This window comes from Amblyraja radiata, chromosome 4 (assembly GCF_010909765.2).
Source record: "Amblyraja radiata isolate CabotCenter1 chromosome 4, sAmbRad1.1.pri, whole genome shotgun sequence".
Taxonomy (NCBI): Eukaryota; Metazoa; Chordata; class Chondrichthyes; order Rajiformes; family Rajidae; genus Amblyraja; species Amblyraja radiata.
In genome coordinates, this window is record NC_045959.1 from 60,786,774 (window position 1) to 60,812,097 (window position 25,324).

The 25,324-nt window shown below is 43.9% G+C and overlaps 1 protein-coding gene across 1 annotated transcript in view; it reads right to left on the reverse strand.

Moving 5' to 3' along the window:
• emilin2 (elastin microfibril interfacer 2) overlaps positions 1-25,324 on the reverse strand; it is a 66,257-nt gene that overhangs the window by 11,518 nt on the left and 29,415 nt on the right. Inside the window, exon 5 of the mRNA XM_033019597.1 lies at positions 3,334-3,639. Within this exon, the coding sequence (XP_032875488.1) occupies positions 3,334-3,639 (306 nt within the window). The remainder of the gene's footprint in view (positions 1-3,333; positions 3,640-25,324) is intronic.

Consider the following 25,324-nt stretch of genomic DNA (forward strand, 5'->3'; position numbering starts at 1 on the left):
CCATTCGGCCCATCAAGTCGTAGGTAGCATACTTGTGCATGTCAAAGCATCCCAGAACATTACTGGAGGAGTTTTGCTGGAGAATGCCCTAAGACAAACCATCTTCATCTGCTTAATCAATGATTTTCCTACCATCCTAAAGTAAAAGTCAAGCTTGTTCCTTGATGACTGCAGAATATTCAAGTCCACTCACTATTCCTCAACACATTAAGTAATCCATGCCTGTGTACATCAAGACATAGACAACATTGGGCATGCACCAATAAATAGCAAGTAAATTGTACGCCTCAAAAGGGTCAGGTAATGGCTAACTCCAACAATAAATAGTCTAATCACTTTCCCTTGACATTCAATAGCATTACCATTGCCATCATTACTATCAACAAAATCATCACTGACTAAAAACTCTGTAGGACCAGCCATATACAGAGCCCTCCATAATGTTTGGGACAAAGACCCATCATTTATTTATTTGCCTCTGTACTCCACAATGTATTTATTTGCCTCTGTACTCCATTTGGTTGGCACTCCATCCACCACCCTAAGTATTCATTTCCAGTAATAGTAGGATGAATGTCCATTATCTAGAGAAGAGACTGCAGTTACTCACCCAGGCTACTCCCAAATATGCAACCTCTACAACAATCGAGAACCAGAGGACATAGGTTTAAAATGAGGGGGCAAAGAATTAATAGGAAAATGAGGATTAACTTTTTCACACAAAGGGTGGAGGGTGTCCGAATAAGCTGCAGGAGGAGGTAGTTGAGGCAGTCACAATCGCAACGTTTAAGAAACATTTAGATAGGTACATGGATCGGACAGGTTTGGAGGGACGTCTGCCTGACCCAGTGAGTTACTCCAGCTTTTTGGGTCTATCTTCGGTTTAAACCAGCACCTGTGGTCCCTTCCTACACAGGTTCAGAGGGACATGGGCCAAACGGAGGCAGGTGGGACGAGTGTAGCTGGGACATGTTGGGTGGTGTGAGAAAGTTGACTGAAGGGCCTGTTTCCACGCTGTATGACTATCACTTGAACAAAACAAAACCAAGAGAGGCAGAAGATGACAACACACTTACATGTTTCCTTTGTATCACAAACCATTCTGAAATTTGTCACCATTCCTTATTCAATGTATTTTCATCTGACTGTAAACCTTGTTTAGCTTCGCTTGAACATGCCTAAAAACATTCATTTCTGGTTCTGGTGCTGTTTATTTTTCCCAATCCTTTGTGCACCTTTTTACTGTTACATTCCTGTGTCTTTGCCTAGTATGGGCCCGTTCCCTTGACTGAACAGTCCACAGCAGCAAATTTAGGTTGTTCACCTTCTTGAAGTCTGTCAACAGATTTCCAATTCACATTTCTATTAGTCACAATAGCCCAAATGCCATTTAAAAAGCAGGTCTCATTGTCCTCTATCATATATCCCCCCCCCCCCCCTCCCACCACAATTAGTCTGAAGAAGGGTCTTGACCTGAAAAGTCACCTATCCACTTTCTCCATTGATGCTGCCTGCCCCGCTGAGTTACTCCAGTGTTTTGTGTCTATACGGAAATTTAAAAACTTGAACACAGACTCACCCACTTCAAGTCATCCTCTTGTCCACTCTTAGCAAGGTATTCCCTTGACAATAGGTTACTGACAGAAGATAGACACAAAATGCTGGAGTAACTCAGCGGGACAGGCAGCATCTCTGGCAAGAAGGAATGGGTAATGTTTCGGGTCAAAACTCTTCTTCAGACTGACGTCGGGGGGGGGGGGGGGGGGGGGGGGAGAGAGGGATAGATGGATAAGCAACTGTGAGGTGTGAAAACAAGACACAGGGAATGGAGATTATGGAAAATGTAGAATAGATCATTGTTAGCTGGGAGAAGTTAACAACAAAGCAAACAGATAAATGTAGTTGGAGGCAGTAAGACTGGTCGGAGAACTGGGAAGACGGAGGGGTAGATGGGGAGGGATGGAGAGGGAAAGCAAGGGTTACTTGAAGTTAGAGAAGTCAATGTTCATACCACTAGAGTGTAAGCTACCCAAGCGAAATATGAGGTGCTGTTTCTCCAATTTGCGCTGGGCCTCACTCTGACAATGGAAGAGGCCCAGGACAGAAAGGTCAGCCTGAAGTCAGTCATTCCTTCTCTCCAGAGATGCTGCCTGTTCCTCTGAGTTACTCCAACATTTTGCGTCTATCTTTGGTTTAAACCAGCACCTGCAGTTCCTTCATACAGGTTACTGACACATTCAAGTTAATTTCCAACATTGTTGATTGTTTCTCTAACAGTGGTCTGTAAAATTGTTTTTGCTGATGCACTTTTATACATTTATTTCTCATTAAACAAGAAGTGCAGTGTTTTTCATGGTTCCTCATATATATTTAAACCTGTACCAGCATGTCTTTGAAGTATGTCTGAAGTAGAGTCTGAAGAAAGGTCTCGACCCGAAACATCACCTATTCATTTTCTCCATAGATGCTGTCTGACCCACTGAGTTACCCAAGCTTTTTCTGTCTAATTCAGTTTAAACCCGCATCCACAGTTCCTTTCTTCAGCATATTTATATATCATTAATTAAACTATAAATATATGTGCAGAATTCCAACAGATGGAGCTCTTGCAGTGAATGAACACAGTTTGGGAGATGAACTGTAACGTTGGCAACAAGGACTAAATTGTAGTTATAATAGTGCCAGTTAAAAGTCCTCATCTGCCCCAGAGCAGAACTCAGTGAAGTACTTTCTAATCTGTTCATTGTCAGGAGTTAAGGCTGCCACTTAAAGCCATGCTGACCAGTGATCCCTGCACATTAACACTATGCGACACACACTAGGGACAATTTACATTTATACTACACCAATTAACCTACAAACCTGTACGTCTTTGGAGTGTGGGAGGAAACCGAAGATCTCGGCGAAAACCCACACGGTCACGGGGAGAACATACAAACTCCGTACAGGCAGCACCCGTAGTCGGGATTGAACCTGGGTCTCTGGTGCTGTAAGTGCTGTAAGACAGCAACTCCACCGCTGTGCCACCATGACTCCCTTTGCTGCATCAGCATTATTCAGTGTCACCCAACAGAGGTTTAGTTTAGTTTTGTTTATTGTCACGTCTACTGCTCTGTGTTCAATCTGGCTGGTGAACTTTGCTGAGGGTGGCAATCACAGCTCTATTAAACCGAAAGTTGGCCATGGAGTCAGACATTAAACAATGAGTGCTGTGAAGGTTAGCAGTGGAGGAGGAAAAAAAAGAAGCTACCCAACTAGAGATGGCCTCCGAATAGCTTCCTCCTGCTTCACGATAAATAAGCATGGCCAATGCATAATGATGAGTTTACTTACTGGTGACTCCATTTTGCCTGGTCATTGGTGGTGTGCTTTGGTGTTCCTTGATCCTAGGTGAGCCATTAATATCTGGGATATCCCTCGATCCTGGTGGACCTGCGTAACCAACTTCCCGAATGACACTCTGGCTTGTTCCGGCAGCGGGTGGAAGTCTCGGCGAGTTGTGTGGACGTCTTGCCGATTTGGGTGGGATACGTGGAGAGGTGGGAGGGATCCTTGCCGAATTGGGTGGGTGTCTCAGTGAGTCAGGTAGAAGGCTTGCCGCGTTGGGTGGTCCCGGCGGTCCCGCTTGGCCCCTTTCCACTATTTAAAAAAAAAACATAAATTAACAACCATTTTAGATTCCACACCAAAATCAGATGATCAATCACTGTTTGCAGCTCTCTGAGCACCGGCTCCCCTCAGGGCTGCGTCCTGAGTCCACTGCTGTTTACCCTGATGACCCACGACTGTTGTGCCACGTTTAGTACAAACCACATCATGACGTACGCAGATGACACAACAGTGGTGGGCCTTATCCGGGTCGACAATGAACTGGCTTACAAGGAGGAGGTGAAACAACTGGTGGACTGGTGCAACACGAACAATCTGATCCTGAATGTTGACAAAACAAAGGAGGTCATTGTTGACTTCAGGAGAAACCGGCACAGTCACACACCACTACACATTAATGACATCGATGTGGAGTTGGTCAGTAGCACTAGGTTCCTGGGGGTGCGGATCTCGAACAGTCTGACCTGGTCACAAAACATCGCATCACTAGTTAAGAGAGCGCAGCAGCGTTTGCACTTTCTGCGCCGGATGAGAAGAGCTCACCTCCCCCATCCCGTCCTCACCACTTTCTACAGGGGCACCAGAGAGAGCATTTTGACCAGCTGCATCTCTGTCTGGTTTGGGGACTGTAAAGCCTCCAACTGGACGTCCGTGCAGAGTGGTGAGGACGGCTGAAAAAAATCATCGGGACCTCTCTTCCTTCAATCCGGGACATTGCGTGCAAACGTTGTTTGTCCAAGGACAACAGCATTATAAAAGACCCCACACATCTCCATCATGGACTGTTCACTCTGCAGCCCTCAGGTAAAAGGTATCGCAGTATAAGGAGCAGAACGGCCAGGGTTTGCAACAGCTTCTTCCCCCGAGCCATCACTCTTGAATTCCATGTAATGTGCCGCCACTATTATCTATTTTATCTTTTTATCTATTTTATCTTTTTATCTATTTTATCCTTTTATTATTTTATGTTGTACGGTGAGCCAGATGCAACAACATTTTGTTCAGACTTGCATTTATTGGTGTATTTTTGAATGACAATAAAGTCTTTTGATTGATTTTGATTGATTGTATTGGAAGAGTTTGCTTCTCTACTGAGAAGGTTGACTGCATAATGCCAAAGTGGACTTTAAAATCTAGAAAGGTGCTAGTTCAATTGTTTAATTGGACTTTATCTAGCATTAAACTTATTCCCTTTATCCTGTGTCTGTACATGGTGGGCGACTTGATTGTAATGTTTAGGAAGGAACTGCAGACGCTGGTTTAAATCGAAGATAGACACAAAAAGCCGGAGTAATTCAGCGGGACAGGCAGTATCTCTGGACAGAAAGAATGGGTGACGTTTCGGGTCGAGACCATTCTTCACACTACCAGTCAGACTACCAGTCTGAAGAAGGGTCTCTGCTTGTAATCATGTACGGTCTTTCCACTGACTGGATAGCACGCAACAACAAAGCTTTTCACTGGACCTAGGTACATGTGACAATAATAAACTAAACTAAACTAATTAAGTGCCCAAGTTAGCTGATCTCACCAACGTTGAAATGACAGGTAATCAACAGGTTTGGCACTAATGAATTTTGCAGTCAAATGGCCCCATTGACAAATTATTTTTGGACATAACTATGAAGCTCTTGTGGCAAAAAAGAGTTTCTTAAATGAACTGCAACTGGTACCAAATATCAAAGGGGTGCATACAAAAAGAGCATGTCCAATGGCATAAATCATTACCATCAGAGGAAAGGAAATAAGCAATAGCATTAATAAAATAGCTTTGGATTCATACCGAGGGGTTTTGTCTTCAACTAACATTAATATTTGTTGAAATAAGAGACCTTAAGAGAATTGATGTAAATTTATGAAAATCTGTAACACAGTTAATTGAGAATCATGTTGTTCAAAAGGGAACTGCAGATGCTGGAATATCGAAGGTACACACAATTGCTGGGGAAACTCAGCGGGTGCAGCAGCATCTATGGAGCGAAGGAAATAGGCGACGTTTCGGGCCGAAACCCTTCCTCAGACCCTGATCCTCAGACCCAGATCCTGAGGAAGGGTTTCGGCCCGAAACGTCGCCTATTTCCTTCGCTCCATAGATGCTGCTGCACCCGCTGAGTTTCCCCAGCAATTGTGTGTACCTAATTGAGAATCATGTTCAATTAACTAGAGTCGTCATATGTCCCAGACAGAACAATGAAATCCTTATTTGCAGCAGCACCAGAATATGTAAACATAGTGCACTGTAAACCATATAAACAAGACAAAAAGTTCAAGAAAATACACAAACACACACACACACACACATATATATACACACGTACACGTATATATACACACACACATATATGCACACACACGCATATACACACCCACACCACATGCATGTATATACACCCACCCATATACACACATACATACGCGCATATACAGTATACACACGCATACACACACAAACCCACACGCACACATATATATATATACACACACACACACACATACATATAAGATTATTTTTTTATTTTTTTTTAAATTTTTTTTTTTTGTGAAATATATAGTGTGTGAAAAAAGAAAACGAGTAAATGAAAAAAGTTGAGAGAGAGAATAGAGAGAAGAAAAGAAAAAAAGAGGAGATCATTATTTATAGTCTTGACCAACCCTCGTCCAGTCCTGAAACAGTTATTTTTTACAATTGTGTTGCACCATATGATTCCAAAAAAACGACGAATGGAGACCAACTCGTTATGAATTGGTCTGATTTATCCATTAGGAGGAATCGCATTTCCTCAAGATGAGCGGTGTCCAACATACTTGCAATCCACATTTTAAGCGTTGGTATTGATGTACCTTTCCAAAATTTAAGAATTAATTTTTTTGCTATTATTAAACCATAGTTAAGGAATAGATTTTGAGATGTGTTCAATTTATTCCCATCTTCCATTACGCCAAATATACATATAAGATTATTAAGGGTTTGGACACGCTAGAGGCAGGAAACATGTTCCCGATGTTGGGGGAGTCCAGAACCAAGGGCCACAGTTTAAGAATAAGGGGTAAGCCATTTAGAACGGAGACGAGGAAACACTTTTTCTCACAGAGAGTTGCGAGTCTGTGGAATTCTCTGCCCCAGAGGGTGGTGGAGGCTGGTTCTCTGGATGCTTTCAAGAGAGAGCTAGATAGAGCTCTTAAAGATAGCAGAGTCAAGGGATATGGGTAGAAGGCAGGAACGGGGTACTGATTGTGGAAGATCAGCTATGATCACATTGAATGGTGGTGCCAGCTCGAAGGGCCGAATGGCCTACTCCTGCACCTATTGTCTACACACACACACACACACACACACACACACACACACACACACACACACACACACACACACACACACACACACACACACACACACACACACACACACACACACACACACACATATACATAAACTACTAGAACAATAACATTCAAAATCTCCCATTGAGGATATTAATCCCACCAGAATAAATTAGACGGTGGGAATTTCATTTGCGTTGGCTGCTTTCCATCAATATATCATTTTTCACACAACTTCAATCCATCTAATCAACAAGCTGGGAAGTGAGAGCAACATCAAAGACTTGAAACCAGTGTTTTGTAACTGAATAGAAGTGCTTCATCCAACATTTGTTCCCTGACTCTGGGATAGGAAGCAGCCTGTTTCCCAATGGAAGCAAACAGTAGCAAGAGCCAGCAACTCTAATCAATGATATGTTGTCAATGGTGCCTCCAAAGGAACAATTAAACATTACACAGGCAGGTTGCTCACCGGACCTTCACCTCACTTACTCAACTGCACCATCATAACGACATTGGCCTTTCACAGATTAGTGCAAGTATTCCCAGAGCTCCTGGCTGCGTGAATAGGTGAGGCAAATTGGGAGAGAAGTTTCAGATTCGAGATCCTGTGGGGAAGACAGATCTCTGGAATTTCAACAATCTACAACAATCTAAAGGGGTCAAGTCAAGAGAGAGTCAAGAGTGTTTTATTGTCATATGTCCCAGGTAGAACAATGAAGTTCTTACTTGCAGCAGCACAACAGAATATGTAAACATAGTACACTGTAAACAATATGATAAACGAGAGGGGAAAAAAGTTCAGTGTTTGTATATACACATACTCACAAGTACACACACACATATTATATATATATATATATATATATATATATATATATATATATATATATATATACACACACAGAGCAATATATATACACATATATTATATATCTTCATAATGTTTGGGACAAAGACCCCTCATTTATTTATTTGCTTATGTACTCCACAATTTGAGATTTGTAATATAAAAAAATCATTGTCAGATTTTATTAAAGGCCATTTTCATACATTTATACATAGTCCCCCCCATTTCAGGGCACCATAATGTTTGGGACACATGGCTTCATGGGTGCTTGTGATTGCTCAGGTGTGTTTAATTACCTCCTTAATGCAGGTATGAAAGAGCTCTCAGCACCTAATCATTCCTCCAGTCTTTCCATCACCTTTGGAAACTTTTATTGGTGTTTATCAACATGAGGACCAAAGTTGTGCCAATGAAAGTCAAATAAGCCATTATGAGACTGAGAAACAAGAATAAAACTGTTAGAGACATCAGCCAAACCATAGGCTTACCAAAATCAACTGTTTGGAACATCATTAAGAAGAAAGAGAGCACTGGTGAGCTTACTAATCGCAAAGGCCAAGGAAGACATCCACAGTTGATGACAGAAGTATTCTCTCTATAATAAAGAAAAATCCCCAAACACCTGTCCGACAGATCAGAAACACTCTTCAAGAGTCAGGTGTGGATTTGTCAATGACCATTGTCTGCAGAAGACTTCGTGAACAGAAATACAGAGGCTACTCTGCAAGATGCAAACCACTGGTTAGCCACAAAAATAGGATGGCCCGGTTACAGTTTGCCAAGAAGTACTTAAAAGAGCAACCACATTTCTGGAAGAAGTTCTTGTGAACAGATGAGACGAAGATTAACTTATATCAGAGTGATGGCAAGAGCAAAGTATGGAGGAAAGAAGGAGCTGCCCAAGATCCAAAGCATACCACGTCATCTGTGAAACAGTGCTGGGGGTGTTATGACTCACTTATCTTCATTGATGATACAACTGCTGATTGTAGTTGCACTATGAATTCTGAAGTGTATAGCAGTGTTTCCACTTTGAAGGAAATTACCTGAAATTTGGGAAATTCCGGTTGTCTTCGGGTAATTTTAGTGAAATGAAATAATTTCGGGAAATTTCCCGGCCCGGTAAGCCTTCCCCAACTGCGCATGTGCGACAGCCGCCCCAACTACGCACTCGTGGAATCCGGGCCCACTGGACACGCGCGGGGAGACGCCAAGGGTCCAATCAGGCCCGCGGGATGATTTGCGGGAAACAAGTATGTACATGTACATTTATGACCATCCACGCCTGCGCAGTTGGGGGAGGCCCGTCATCCGCGTCAAAATTGAAAATGGCACCGATGACGCGGTAGGGAGGCCGACTCTCCACGCATGCGCAGTGGGCCCGATATCCGCGCATGCGCAGTTGGGGAAGCCTTACCGGGCCGGGAAATGCCATCAAATTCCAGGTAATTTGGAATTCTATTTCAGGATTTTTTTTCGAGGTGTGGAAACACTGGTATAGAAACACATCCTATCTGCTCAAGTACAAACAAATGCCTCAAAACTCATTGGCCAGCAGTTCATTCTACAGCAAAACAATGATCCCAAACATACTGCTAAAGCAACAAAGGAGTTTTTCAAAGCTAAACAATGATCAATTCTTGAGTGGCCAAGTCAATCACCCGATCTGAACCCAATTGAGCATGCCTTTTAAATGTTGAAGAGAAAACTGAAGGGGACTAGCCCCCAAAACAGGCATAAGCTAAAGATGGCTGCAATACAGGCCTGGCAGAGCATCACCAGAGAAGACACCCAGCAACTGGTGATGTCCATGAATCGCAGTCATTGCATGCAAAGGATATGCAACAAAATACTAAACATGACTTCTTTCGTTTACATGACATTGCTGTGTCCCAAACATTATGTTGCCCAGAAATGGGGGGGGGGGGGGGTCTTTGTTCCAAACATTATGGAGGGCACTGTATATACACATACACACACATTCGCAAAAAACAAACAATAGTAGTGCAATAATAATAATAATAATAATAATAATAATAATAATAATAATAATAATAATCTATTGTAGTTTGGAGCTTATTTGAGGTTATAGTGTTTAATATCCTGATGTCTGTAGGGAACCTGAATGTTACAGTTTTCAGGCTCCTGTACCTTCTTCCCGATGGCAGGGGTGAAATGAGTGAGGGCCAGGATGGGTCTGATGATGTTGGCTGCCCTTTTGAGCCAGTGACTCCAATAAATCCCTTCAATGGTGGGGAGGACTGAGCCGGTGATGGACTGGGCAGTGTTCACAACTTTTTGCAGTCTTTTCCGCTCCTGGACGTTCAAGTTGCCGAACCAAGCCACGATGCAACCTGTCTACCGTACACCTGGAGAAGTTCAAGAGAATCCTCTTTGACATATCGAATCTCCGAAATCCTCTCAGGAAGTAGAGGTGTTGATGTGCTTTATTTATAATCGCATCAGTGTGCTGGGAAAGATCTTCGGAAATATGCACACCCAGGAATTTAAAGTTTTAGACTCTCTCCACCATCGTCCCGTTGATATAAACAGGGTTGTGGGTCCTCATCCTTCCTCTTCCAAAGTCCACAATCAGTTCCTTGGTTTTACTGATATTGAGAGCCAGCTTGTTGTGGGCAGAGAGAGAAGGGGCAGAGACAGAGAGAGAGACAGAGACACAGAGAGAGGGGCAAGAGGGAGAGGGGTGGAGAGGAGGAGAAGAGGGAGGGTGGGTGATGGGGGGAAAGGAGGGGAGGAGAGAGAGAGTGAGGGGGAGAGAGAGGGGGTGCTGAGAGGGGGTGAGGGGGAGAGGTGGGGAGCAGGGAGGGGGAGGTAGGGGGAGGGTGGAGGGAAGAGGGTAGGGGGTGTGGAGGGAGAGGGTTTAGGGGAGGGAGGGTGGGGGAGGGGAGAGAGAGGGGGAGGAGAGAGGGGGAGAGAGGGGGAGGAGAGAGGGGGAGGAGAGAGGGGGAGGGGGGGAGGGGGGGAGAGGGGGGGGAAGGGGGAGGAGAGGGGGGAGGAGAGAGGGGGAGGGGGGGAGGGAGAGGGGAAGGGAGTGGGGGGGGAGATGGGGGTGACGAGGGGGGGGAGAGGGGGGAGAGAGGGGGGGGGAGGGGGGGGGGGGGGGGTGGGAGGGGGGAGAGATGGGAAAGAGGGGAAAGAGGGGGAGAGAGAGGGTGTGCTGAGAGGGGAGGGGGGGAGGGGGGAGAGGGAGCAGGGAGGGGGAGGGAGGGAGGAGGGAAGAGGGTAGGGTGTGTGGAGAGGAGGGGGGGGGAGGAATGGTGGGGGAGGGGATGGAGGGGGGGGAGAAAAAGGGGGAGAGAGAGAGGGGGGGAGGGGGGAGAGGAGAGGGGGGGAGAGGGGGGAGAGAGGAGAGGGGGGGAGAGGGAGAGAGGAGGGGGAGAGAGGAGAGGGGAGGGAGAGAGGAGAGGGGGGGGGGAGGAGGAGAGGGGGGGAGAGAGGAGGGGGGGGAGAGAGGAGAGGGGGGAGAGAGGATGAGGGGGGATGAGAGTGAGCGGTGGAAGAGAGATGAGGGGGAGAGAGGAGCGGGGCGGAGGAGAGGAGAGGGGGGGGAGAGGGGAGAGGATAGGGGGGAGAGAGTGGGGGAAGAGGAGAGGGGGGAGGGAGAGGCGAGGGGGGGAGAGGAGGCGGGAGGGGGAGGAGAGGTGGGGAGGGAGAGGTGGGAGGATGAGGGGGGAGGGAGGAAGGGGGAGGGAGGGAGAACCTAAAAACCATTTTATATCCAAAAAAGACACATTCTGCAAGCATTGTAGAACCAAAAGAGACACTTTTTGCAAACATTTTATAACCAATAGAACCAATTGACACATTCTGCAAGCGTTTTAGAACCATTAAGGACACTTACATTTGAGTAGACATGTGTTCAGTGTTATTCACAGCTCAGAGAAACGTGACCCTCTGCCTTCCTCCAGCTTGCAGACACTGATTGAGGCACACCACTTCCTGGTTTTATAGTCCCTCCCCCCTGCCGCCAGCGGGGGCAGCAGAGAGAATGGGGAATTTTGTAAAATCATTAATATCTCTGTCATTTTTCATCGACGGGAAAAATCCTCAGCACACATATGGCGGAGGGGGGCTCTGAGCGAGGTGGCCAAAAATGACGGCCGTAGGTGGCGGCGTTCTCTCGGAAATCGCAGCACAGATCGCCAAAACGGGTAATGAACAGACTTTTAGTAATATAGATATATATATATAGAGAGAGAGATATATATATATATATATATATATATATATATCTCTATATATATATATATATATAGATATATATAGAGATATATATATATATATATATATATATATATACACATATATATATATACAGTACATATATAAATAATATATACAGTACAGTGAAAAACATATCAGAACCCACCACCGTAATACACAACAAACAATAAACTATTACACAACTATTTTACACTCCTTGTCAAGGATGCATTTAACCCCCCCCCCGCGGTGCCCAGCGGTCCTGGAAACCCCCCAGGGCACCCGTGGACAGCGCGTAATCCCTCTCGAACACCGGGCACGGACATAACCCCAGAAAAGCGGCAGGCAGGTGGCTCAGGCACAGCCCTCTTCCGCCTGAAGCTGTGACTCGTGGATGGCCAGCTTGGCCAGGCCCAGGAGCAACCCAACCAGGACATCTTCGGCCCTACCCTCTCCCCTATGCACAGCGTGTCCGAAGATGAGGATGGCGGGTGTGAAATGCAGCCAGAATGCAAGGAGCTGTCCCTTTGGACAAAGGAACAGGGGCTGCAACCTCACACACTCCAGATACACGTGGTACACAGACTCTTCCAGCCCCCAAAACAACAGCCTGTTGTTATATAAACAACAGCCTGACGTAAGTGTTTTTATTGTCCAAGTGGTCCAGTGTGGAGTGGAGAGCCAGTGAGATCACATCCTCTGTTGACCTGTTGTGACGGTAGGCGAACTGTAGTGGGTCGAGGTTCTTGTCGAGGTCGGAGTTGATATGCACCATAACTAACCTCTTATAGCACTGAATCACCACAGACATTAGTGCCACTGGTCAATAGTCATTGAGTCACATCACCTTACTCTTCTTGGGCACCGGTATTATTGATGGGAACCTCAGACCTCAGTAATGAGAGGTTGAAAATGTCCGCAAAAACCCCAGCCAGTTGGTCTGCACAGTTTTTGAGAACTCGACCGGGTATGCCGTCAGTTCCAGACGCTTTCCGAGGGTTCACCCCCTTGAAGGATCTTCTGGCGTCAGCCTCTGTGACTGTGACTGTAATACCATCAGGGCATATGGGGGCTCGGGAAGGCTTCTCCCTATCAAAGCATAGCTGTGACTCAAGCAATAACGTGATTAGTGAAGGAGACTGGCTACAACCAGCCATCTGGGAGGCACAACTGTGAGAAAATGGGGGAGGGAAGATGATATTTGTTATTTCAAGAGACTAAATAGGATTTTACGCCAAGGCTCCAAGCATGGGAAAATTACCAAGTTCAAACACTTGGACAAGTGGAGCCATCGAATAATAACAACTGGAGGTTAATTAAAAGTCTGAGCTGATATGGGAGACAGAAATGAAAGCAAAAACATGATCACTAGATCAAGCTGGCCATGGTCCAGCCTATTTCAACAACAACTGCATTATTTAATGTAAATGTAGTCTCCCAGAGAGTAATATTACTCTATGGTCACATTTGCTTAATATTGCAGTTACATCTAGACGCCAGCTGGCTGTGTAATGTTCTCACAGCCACAAACTGCAGGCAGGCTGCTGTTTTTTCCACAATGGAGCATAGATTTTTACACCTCCGTCATATTTGGACGCAGACAACATATATAGAAAGTAACTGCAGATGCTGGTTTACACCGAAGGTAGACACAAAAGGCTGGAGTAACTCAGCGGTCAGGCAGCATCTCTGGTTTCAGGTCGATTCCCTTCTTCAGACATCCTAACCGAAACTTCTCCAGAGATGCTGCCTGACCCGCTGAGTTACTCCAGATTTTTTGCATATATATTTGTAAGTAGTATTCTTATCATCAATCGAAATGTTTGAACAGTCAACAAAAAAAAAGCAATATTAATTCTTCATGTTAGTATTAGTTGCAAACACATGTTTAAATATAGGTAGACACACTAACTTTGAAGATAAATAGCTTAAGTGCGACCTGGGAATTTATTCCAGAAATTATAAGATTTATTTGGACGTTTTTTTAAATATCAGTGGTCTATACTACAGCCACTTCAAAGACGTACAGGATTGTTGGTTAATTGGCTTGGTACAATTGTAAATTGTCCCCAGTGTGAGTAGGTAGTGTTGGTATGCGGGGATCGTTGGTTGGTGCGGACTCGGTGGGCCGAAGGGCCCGTTTCCGCGCTGTATCTCTAAACTAAACTGAAATTGGCTGATTTCCCTTGTTGTAAGGAGGAAATCCTGAATTACTACAAAAGCAGTCACACAAATATGGAAAAGCAGAAACCCTCACGATTCCAGCATCTGCAGTCTTTGGTGTCTACAGCAAAGCATCGCCCCCAATGATGATCAAAGTCAACAACTCAAATTAAAAATTCAATATTATCCCACTTTCAAGTTTCGGTGTGGAATTAATTCAGGGACAGTGGAGTGAAAATGATTAGTGGTTTACCAGGTGTATCCAGAAAAAGATTGTCAATTCGATGAGATGGGGTATAATTTACTAGCATCCTACATGATGCATGATCATCTCTGGCACATGTTCATTAAGTAATCAACATATTTAGCAAGGTACAGTTCATATGCACACAATACCCAATGTGCATATTCAGGGTTTCCATGATTAATAATTGACAAATGTAGGACTCAGCACAAAAAAGCCTTTGTTTACAAGTACACTGTGTATATAGGCAAAGCCTGGTACATATATATAAGGCAATGCCTAACTTAAATGTATGCAAAATATGCAGCATATATAGTGTTTATCGTACATGTGCACATATGATATTGGGTGAGCAGAGTTCATATGTATTTTTTATATTATTCAGGATCTCTGTGTTGTTGGAAATGTATTGACCATCAATTGAGAATGCAGAGCTGCCTCTAAAATCATTGCAGGCCTTCTCGATACACAGAAAAATAGAGAGTGGAGATTCGACTGCTTCACCATTCAATGTGATTCCTTCAGGTGCGCCAGTTTCCTCCCACATCCCAAAGACTTGCAGGTTTGCAGGCCAACTGGCCTCTGTAAATTACCCCTAGTGTGCAGGGAGTGGATGCGAAAGCAGGGTGACATAGAACTAGTGTGATCGACGGTCATTTACAGTCATTTCCTATGTCCACTTCAAGTTTACTCTACTTTCCATCTGCCCCTTGATATAAACCTTTTTGTCCTACTGTGTTGATTTCTACACTGCCAAACTCAGCCTGCTACTTCATTTAGCTATTAATATGCTTCCCTTTCGGATCTAATACTGTGTGAATTTGCTTCGTGAGCCACGGTCCAGTCATCTTTCCTGACTTATTGCAAAAGGGCCTGTTGCTGAGCTGTATAGCACTATGACTCTAATTGTAAGTCATGGATTCATTCTTCAAATATTATCCATTACGCATCTACTTGTAAGTTACCCAATTTATCATAGCCTCACACCATTGCAATATCCTGTTCATATCTGGGAAATCCCATTTCATATTCTATCTCCATCTTAATGAAGTTTTCTATATAATTTCATGGTTGCTTTCCCCTGAGAGACCACATGCCAGGAATGGTAATTATTTCATTCTTATTGCCCAATACCCCACAATAGACCTCTTTCTGTGTAGGAAGGAACTGCAGATGCTGGTTTATACCGAAGATAGACACAAAGTACTGGAGTAACTCAACTGGTCAGGCAGCATCTCTGGAGAAAAACAATGAGTGACATTTCAGGTTGGAACATTTCTTTAGATGGATGATCCTTCCGGCCTGAAGAAGGGACCCGGCCCAAAACGTCACCTATTCCTTTTCTCTAGAGATGCTGCCTGACCCGCTGAGTCACTCCAGCACTTTGGGTCATTGACTGCTCTCAGGTTGGGTCCTTAATGCACACAAGGAATTCTTCATCCACAGAGAATGAGAACGTTAAATCGGAAGTGGCAGTGATGCAGTTGAACAAAGGGGACTATGAAGGCATGAGAGAGGAGCTGGCCAAGTTGAACTGGAAAGGGATCCAAGCAGGAATGACGGTGGAACAGCAATGGCAGGAATTTCTGGGCATAATCCGGGAGACGCAGGATCATTTCATTCCAAAAAGGAAGAAAGATTCTAAGGGGAGTAGGAGGCAACCATGGCTGACAAGAGAAGTTAGGGATAGAATCAAACTAAAAGAAAAGATGTATAACACAGCAAAGAGTAGCCGGAAGCCAGAGGATTGGGAAACTTTCATAGGACAACAGAAGGAAACAAAATGGGCAATACAGGCTGAAAAGATGAAGTACGACGGAAAGCTGGCCAGGAATATAAAGAAGGACAGTAAAAGCTTCTTTAGATATGTTAAAGGAAAAAGAGTAGCAAAGTCAAATGTGGGTCCCTTGAAGGCAGACACAGGTGAAATTATTATGGGCAACAAGGAAATGGCAGAAGAGTTGAACAGGTACTTCAGATCTGTCTTCACTAAGGAAGACACAAACAATCTCCCAGATGTACTGGAGGACAGAGGATCTAAGGGGGTAGAGGAACTGAAAGAAATTTTCATTAGGCGAGAAATAGTATTGGGTAGGCTAATGGGACTGAAGGATGATAAATCCCCTGGGCCTGATGGTCTGCATCCCAGGGTCCTCAGGGAGGTGGCTCTAGAAATAGTGGACGCATTGGTGATCATTTTCCAATGTTCAATAGATTCAGGATCAGTTCCTGTGGATTGGAGGATAGCTAATGTTATCCCACTTTTCAAGAAAGGAGCGAGAGAGAAAAAGGGGAATTACAGACCAGTTAGCCTGACTTCGATGGTGGGAAAGATGCTGGAGTCAATTATTAAAGAGGTAATAATGGGGCATTTGGATAGCAGTAAAAGGATGAGTCCAAGTCAACATGGATTTATGAAAGGGAAATCATGCTTGACTAATCTTCTGGAATTGTTTGAGGATGTGACAAGTAAAATGGATGAAGGGGTGCCAGTGGATGTAATGTATCTAGACTTTCAGAAAGCCTTTGATAAGGTCCCGCACGGGAGACTGGTGACTAAAATTAGAGCACATGGTATTGGGGGTAGGGTGTTGACATGGATAGAAAATTGGTTGGCAGACAGGAAGCAAAGAGTAGTAGTGAACGGGTCTTTTTCAGAATGGCAGGCAGTGGCGAGTGGAGTGCCGCAAGGCTCGGTGTTGGGGCCGCAACTGTTCACCGTATATATTAATGATTTGGAAGAGGGAATTAGGAGCAACACTAGCAAGTTTGCGGATGACACAAAACTGGGTGGCAGTGTGAACTGTGAAGAGGATGTTAGGAGGTTGCAGGGTGACCTTGACAGGTTGAGTGAGTGGGCAGATGCAGTATAATATAGATAAATGTGAGGTTATCCAGTTTTGCGGCAAAAACAATGGGGCAGATTATTATCTCAATGGGGTTAGGTTAGGTAAGGGGGAGGTACAGAGAGACCTGGGCGTCCTTGTACACCGGTCACTGAAAGTTGGCTTACAGGTACAGCAGGCTAAAGAAAGCTAATGGAATGTTATAACCATATAACCATATAACAATTACAGCACGGAAACAGGCCATCTCGACCCTTCTAGTCCGTGCCGAACACGTATTCTCCCCTAGTCCCATATACCTGCGCTCAGACCATAACCCACCATTCCTTTCCCGTCCATATAACTATCCAATTTATTTTTAAATGATAAAAACGAACCTGCCTCCACCACCTTCACTGGAAGCTCATTCCACACAGCCACCACTCTCTGAGTAAAGAAGTTCCCCCTCATGTTACCCCTAAACTTCTGTCCCTTAATTCTCAAGTCATGTCCCCTTGTTTGAATCTTCCCTACTCTCAGTGGGAAAAGCTTATCCACGTCAACTCTGTCTATCCCTCTCATCATTTTAAAGACCTCTATCAAGTCCCCCCTTAACCTTCTGCGCTCCAAAGAATAAAGCCCTAACTTGTTCAACCTTTCTCTGTAACTTAGTTGCTGAAACCCAGGCAACATTCTAGTAAATCTCCTCTGTACTCTCTCTATTTTGTTGACATCCTTCCTATAATTAGGCGACCAAAATTGTACCCCATACTCCAGAATTGGCCTCACCAATGCCTTGTACAATTTTAACATTACATCCCAACTTCTATACTCAATGCTCTGATTTATAAAGGCCAGCACACCAAAAGCTTTCTTTACCACCCTATCTACATGAGATTCCACTTTCAGGGAACTGTGCACAGTTATTCCCAGATCCCTCTGTTCACCTGCATTCTTCAATTCCCTACCATTTACCATGTACGTCCTATTTTGATTTGTCCTGCCAAGATGTAGCACCTCACACTTATCAGCATTAAACTCCATCTGCCATCTTTCAGTCCACTCTTCCAACTGGCATAAATCTCTCTGTAGACTTTGAAAATCCACTTCATTATCCACAACCCCACCTATCTTAGTATCATCTGCATACTTACTAATCCAATTTACCACACCATCATCCAGATCATTGATGTACATGACAAACAACAGTGGACCCAACACAGATCCCTGTGGCACCCCACTAGTCACTGGCCTCCAACCTGACAAACAACCATCCACCATTACTCTCTGGCATCTCCCATTCAGCCACTGTTGAATCCATCTTGCTACTCCACCATTAATACCCAACCATTGAACCTTCTTAACCAACCTTCCATGAGGAACCATGTCAAAGGCCTTACTGAAGTCCATATATACAACATCCACTGCTTTACCCTCATCAATTTCCCGAGTAACCTCTTCAAAAAAGGAATGTTGGCTTTCATAACAAGAGGATTTCAGTATAGGAGTAAAGAGGTTCTTCTGCAGTTGTATAGGGCTCTGGTGAGACCACATCTGGAGTATTGTGTACAGTTTTGGTCTCATAATTTGAGGAAGGACATCCTTGTGATTGAGGCAGTGCTGCGTAGATTCACGAGATTGATCCCTGGAATGTTGGGACTGTCATATGAGGAAAGATTGAAAAGACTAGGCTTGTATTCACTGGAGTTTAGAAAGATGAGGGGGGATCTTATAGAAACATATAAAATTATAAAAGGATTGGACAACCTAGATGCAGGAAAAATGTTCCCAATGTGGGGCGAGTCCAGAACGAGGGGCCACAGTCTTAGAATAAAGGGGAAGCCATTTAAGACTGAGGTGAGAAAAAACTTTTCTCACCCAGAGCGTTGTGAATTTGTGGAATTCCCTGCCACAGAGGACAGTGGAGGCCAAGTCACTGGATGGATTTAAGAGAGAGTTAGATAGAGCTCTAGTGGAATCAAGGGATACGGGGAGAAGGCAGGCACATGTTATTGATTGGGGACGGTCAGCCATGATCACAATGAATGGCGGTGCTGGATCGAAGGGCCGAATGGCCTCCTCCTGCACCTATTTTCTATGTTTCTATGTTTAGTATTATTGCTAATTTGTTTGGCCAATCTATATGTAGATAAATAAAAACATAGAAAGTAGGTGCAGGAGTAGGCCATTCGACCCTTCGAGCCAGCACCATCATTCAATATGATCATGGCTGATCATCCAAAATCAGTACCCTGTTTCTGTTTTCTTCCCATAATCCCTTGATTCCATTAGTCCTAAGAGCTATATCTAACTCTCTTGAAAACATCCAGTGAATTGGCCTCCACGGCCTTCTGTGGCAGAGAATTCCACAGATTCACAACTCTCCGTTTGTCCTCATCTCAGTCCTAAATGGCCTACCCCTTATTCTTAATCTGTGACCACTGGTTCTGGTCTCCCCCCAACATGGGGAACATTTTTCCTGCATTTAGCCTGACCAATCCCTTAAGATTGTTATATGTTCCTATAAGATCCCCTCTCATCCATCTAAATTCCAGTAAATGTAAGCCCAGTTGGTCCATACTGAGTTGGATGATCAGCCATGATCATATTGAATGGCGGTGCAGGCTCGAAGGGCCGAATGGCCAACTCCTGCACCTAATTTCTATGTTTCTATGTTTCTATTCCTTAATGTCATCATCATCATCATCATCTTCGTTGAAAACATCAACCGGCACGGTGCCTTACAATGCTATGTACGATAGTGATCGCAACTTCTACTGAAGTGTGGATTGCTAGGGGCTCATCCGCCCTTTGACAGGTCTTATTTTTGGTCTTGCTATGGGTCCACAGCCCCCTCCTCATCTGGCAAACCAGGTGGGGGAGACGGTTTAGTCGCCGACTATCCAACCATGGAGCAGGTAGCACGAGGTTACATGGTACCCATGGTGGGGGGATCTCCCCCCGATCTGACATATGTCGCCTATGACTATTGTTGGGATGACAGATGGCACAATGGGCTAAGTGTTCGGCTGGCAACCGGAAGGTAGCTGGTTCGAATCCCGCTTGGAGTGCATACTGTCGTTGTGTCCTTGGGCAAGGCACTTCACCCACCTTTGCCTGTGTGTGAATGTGTGTGAATGTGTGTGAGTGATTGGTGGTGGTCGGAGGGGCCGTAGGCACAGATTGGCAGCCACGCTTCCGTCAGTCTGCCCCAGGGCAGCTGTGGCTACAGAAGTAGCTTACCACCACCGAGTGTGACTGAGGAGTGAATGAATAATGCGATGTAAAGCGCCTTGAGTATTAGAAAGGCGCTATATAAATCCCATCCATTATTATTGTTGTACCCTTATTTCCAATAAGTTTTTCAGAATGGCAGGCAGTGGCGAGTGGAGTGCTGCAAGGCTCGGTGTTGGGGCCGCAACTGTTCACCATTTTCCAATTTCCAAGTTTCCAATTCACTGTTTAATTACTTCACCTACATTACCACAACTATTTGGGAGCCTGTTAGCAATGCTCACCATTTTCTGCCCTTCGATGTTTCTTAGCTCCAACTAAGCAGACTCTATGGGATTTTCTGAGTCAATGCTGCTCCTCTGATTTCCTCCTTAACAATTTGAACCAACTCCCATCCCTTCTGGTGAAGGTAATCTCACAGTGCTGTTCCAGAATTGAAACCCATTGAGGATGAAGAACCAGAAATGTATCTCCAAGTACAAGATGATGTACGACTTGGAGGGGAGGTTATTGCTGGTTGCGATCCCACACACACATCAAATACCTTTGGTCCGAGAGGCAATGGGTTTGAAATGTACTGTTGCAATAGCCTAAGTGAGTAACTCCAGTGCATTTTATAGGTGGTACACATTTCAGCCACTCTGCATGAGTGGTACAGAGAATAAATGTCTCGTGAGGGCTGGAGATTGTCAGTACCTGCCTCTTTAAATAGTTAAATGCTGTCTTGATGTTACAGGCAGTTAATCTCACTGCAAACTCTTTGACTGAGCCAGTGACAAAATCTGGAGCAGAGTGATCTTGATAAAACCCAAACCAATGTGCAGGAAGGAACTGCAGATGCTGTTTTAAACCGAAGATAGACACAAAATGAACTGGAGTAACTCAGCGGGACAGGCAGCATCTCTAGTCATTGTGTTGAGTTTCACTGTCTGTATAACTCATTATCACCTAGCCCAACACCAACAATGGACCATTGTGGGCTCCACCTTTCCTTGATCATTGTTACTTTTTGCATATCTTTCATTAATTAGTTCTATATCTCTCCATATCACCGTCTATTTTACTCGTTTCCTTTACACCTGACTCTCAGACTGAAGAAAGGTCTTAACCCAAAATGTCACTTATTCCTTTTTTCCAGAGATGCTGCCTAACCTGCTGAGTTTCTCCAGTTTTTTGTGTCTATCTTCGGTTTAAAACCCAGACCAAGACCTATTCCCCATCCAATATTACCCTGAATATCTAATGGCCCAGCCCAACCCTTAAGATGCCAATAGCTTTCCAATAGATACTAGCTCTCTCCCCCAGCACCAGCATGTGAGGTGGACCTTTTTATTTGTGTTTCTTCCCAATGCTTCACTTTGGACCTTGGGTACGAGAGAGTTTTACAACAAGAGACCCTTAAAATGTACCCACCATCTTTCGTGACCTTCCAGAAGAAAGTTTTAATATGATTCTTATGTAGTAACGCAAGCACTGGCATGGGTTGAAATATGATGAATTGAGTATAAATTGCTTAGCTGTTGCAAATTAGGCATGTCTTGGCTGTATATTTGTGCACTAACCAATAGAGGTCTGTGTTTTGTGTTTTTAGTTAACAGCCCCTTTCCTCGTTGAACAGGCAACTTTGGCTCAGAACTTGTTAAAAGACCAGCTGATTTTAAGAAACTTCTAATAGTTACAATGGGAGATTCTGAGATAATTAGGATCAGATGGTCATCAGCAGTAACTTGCCTGGAGCTGATTAAATCACAGGGACATCAAGAAAATCAAAATACCCATCAATGTTCATGTTAAATATCGCACAAACAGACGTAGCTTTTAGCAGATGAACAACGAGAGGAGTTCAAGCATATAGTTCAGTAAAAATTAACAATACTTTTTTGATGTTTAACATTTTCACTTGTATTTTCCCCTTGTCGTGTAGTGACAGGGAATATGTTGTTCCTTAATGGATATGATTGGGGCAAGCTGTGTGCGTATGGTGGATGAAATAATTACATTGATGATTCAAAGTACCCATTATCTCATTGATTTTTCTTTTACTCCTCAAAGCCTAACAAGATCCAGAAAAAAATCTGATCCGTGCAACTCAAGAGATAATCTCCCTAGGCTCCAGACAGTGACCCGGAGCCATCTGGTAAGAAAGGATTTCCACAGTCTTGTCTATGAAATGGTGAAGTTTCATGCATTCCAACACATGCTTGAATGATGTAATTAATGAATTCCATGCACCAGGATCCCATTAAACATTTCACATCTCACCAATCCCAAGATGACCGGATTGCCTAATTTTATGACCACACCTGCTATCAATTTGCTTCCAGATTTTGCACGGGCCGATTGTTAGGCTTTGGCAGTGCTTCATCATGTGTATTTTTGTTCTTAGTTTTCAATTTAATACAAAACATATCCGAAGATGCAACCTTTCAAAAAGAAACTGTTGACTTGAACAGGTTAACACTAAGTCATCTTGGACTCATGTACCTCCTTCTGAAGCATATTGTTTGGTGATCTTACAAGGGCTGCCATATTTACTCTTCAAGATGTGAACTTGCACTAAATATAAATTCAACACCAAGGACATCTACTGCTTCTTGTTTTCAATAGAAACTACACCCTCAAAGGTTATTCAAGGTCAGAGAATGTCTTCCTCGAAAATTAATGATGATGCATTAGTAACTGTACTATTTAAGCAATAGTTTTAATTGGGAATCTGAGTGCGAATAATAATTTCCTGTACATGACTTCACTTGTCATGACACACTGACACACAGGAGGCTGTGGAGGCCAAGTCAATGGATATTTTTAAGGCAGAGGTAGATAGATTCTTGATTAGTATGGGTGTCAGGGGTTATGGGGAGAAGGCAGGAGAATGGGGTTAGGAGGGAGAGATAGATCAGCCATGATTGAATAGCAGAGTAACTTGATGGGCCAAATGGCCTAATTCTGCTCCTATCACTTACGAACTGTTGAATATGACTATTTTACTGACTGCCTATATTGTTGACCAACTATATCCAAATATAGTGATAAAAAACAGTGATCATGATGTCACCCATTAATAAAGGTGTAACTTGACATGTTCTTGATCGACTACAGATATAAAAAGCAATAATATTTCAGTACTTGAATGCAATAACAAAAATACCTTTCCACTAATGATAATTGATAAAAGTGCAAGGAATCGACGTTGAGTAAAACAATGGGCCGGTTATTTTTTTTAAAAGTACAACCATGGTAGAATGTTAGCAAACAATTAGTAATTTTATAAAACACCTTAGCAGCTTCAATAATGTAATCACCTCACAGGCGTTTTACCATTTTTATCATCCCCCTTGAAGGTAAAACCAGCCATGGATATCGGAATCATACAGTGTGGAAACAGGCCCTTTAGTCCAAATTGTCCATGCCAACCAAGGTGGCCCATCAATGCTAGTCCCACATTGCCTCTTTTCTCTCAGAGTTAATTAGTGAAATGTCTGTGCAAACCATTGATGCTGGCTGCTACACTCCACTCGCCAAACTCCAATCTATGCTGTTTCCTAAAATGATCTTATTGAATTGTTGTCAAAGGCATGGATCCTGATTTGTATCTCCTTCCTCATAGTCCTTGATTCCTTATTCACATTCCAGTTAGCTTTACATCATTAGGGGGAAGATGGTTGAGTCGATTATTAAGATGTAATAACAGCGCATTTGGAAAACAGTGACGGGATCGATCAAAGTCAGCATGGATTTATGAAGGGGAAATCATGCTTGACTAATCATCTGGAATTTTTTGAGTATGCAACAAGTAGAATGGATAAGGGAGAGCCAGTGGATGTGTTGTATTTGGATTGTATTCAAAAAAGCCTTTAACAAGGTCCCACATAAGCGATTACTGTGCAAAATTAGAGTACATGGTATTGGGGTTAGGGTATTGACATGGATAGAGAACTGGTTGGCAGACAGCAAGCAAAGAGTAGGAATTAACGGGTCCTTTTCAGAATGGCAGGCGGCGACTAGAGGGGGGACAAGGCTCAGTGCTGGGACTCCAGTTATTTACAATTTTGTTAACGATTTGGATGAGGGAATTAAATGTAACATCTCCAAGTTTGCAGATGACATAAAGCTGGGTGGCTGGGTGCGAGGAGAATGCTATGAGGCTGCAGGTTGACTTGGATAGGTTGGGTGAGTGGGCAGATGCATGGCAGATGCAGTGTAATGTGGATAAATGTAAGGTTATCCACTATGGTGCCAAGAACAGGAAGTCAGATTATTATCTGAATGGTGTCGGATTAGGAAAAGGGGACGTTCAACGAGACCTGGGTGTGCTTGTACATAAGTCACTGAAAGTAAGCATGCAGATACAGCAGGCAGTGAAGAAAGCTCATGGCATGTTTGCCTTCTTTGCAAAAGGATTTGAATTTAGGAGCAAGGAGGTCCTACTGCAGTAGTACAGGGCCCTGGTGAGACTACAACAGGAGTATTGTGTGCAGTTTTGGTCTCCTAATTTGAGAAAGGACATTCGTACTATTGAGGGAGTGCAGCGTAGGTTCACCAGGTTAATTCCCGGGATGGCGGGACTGACATATGAGGAAAGAATGGGTCAACTGGGCTTGTATTCTGGAATTTAGAAGGATGAGAGGCTATCTTATAGAAACATAATTTTTTTAAGGGATTGGACAGGCTAGATGCAGGAAAAATGTTCCCCATGTTGTGAGAGTCCAGAACCAGGGGTCACTGTTTAAGAATAAGGGGTTGGCCATTTAGGACTGAGATGAAGAAAAACATTTTCACCCAGAAAGTTGTGAATCTGTGGAATTCTCTGCCACAGAATGCAATGGAGGCCAATTCACTGGATGTTTTCAACAG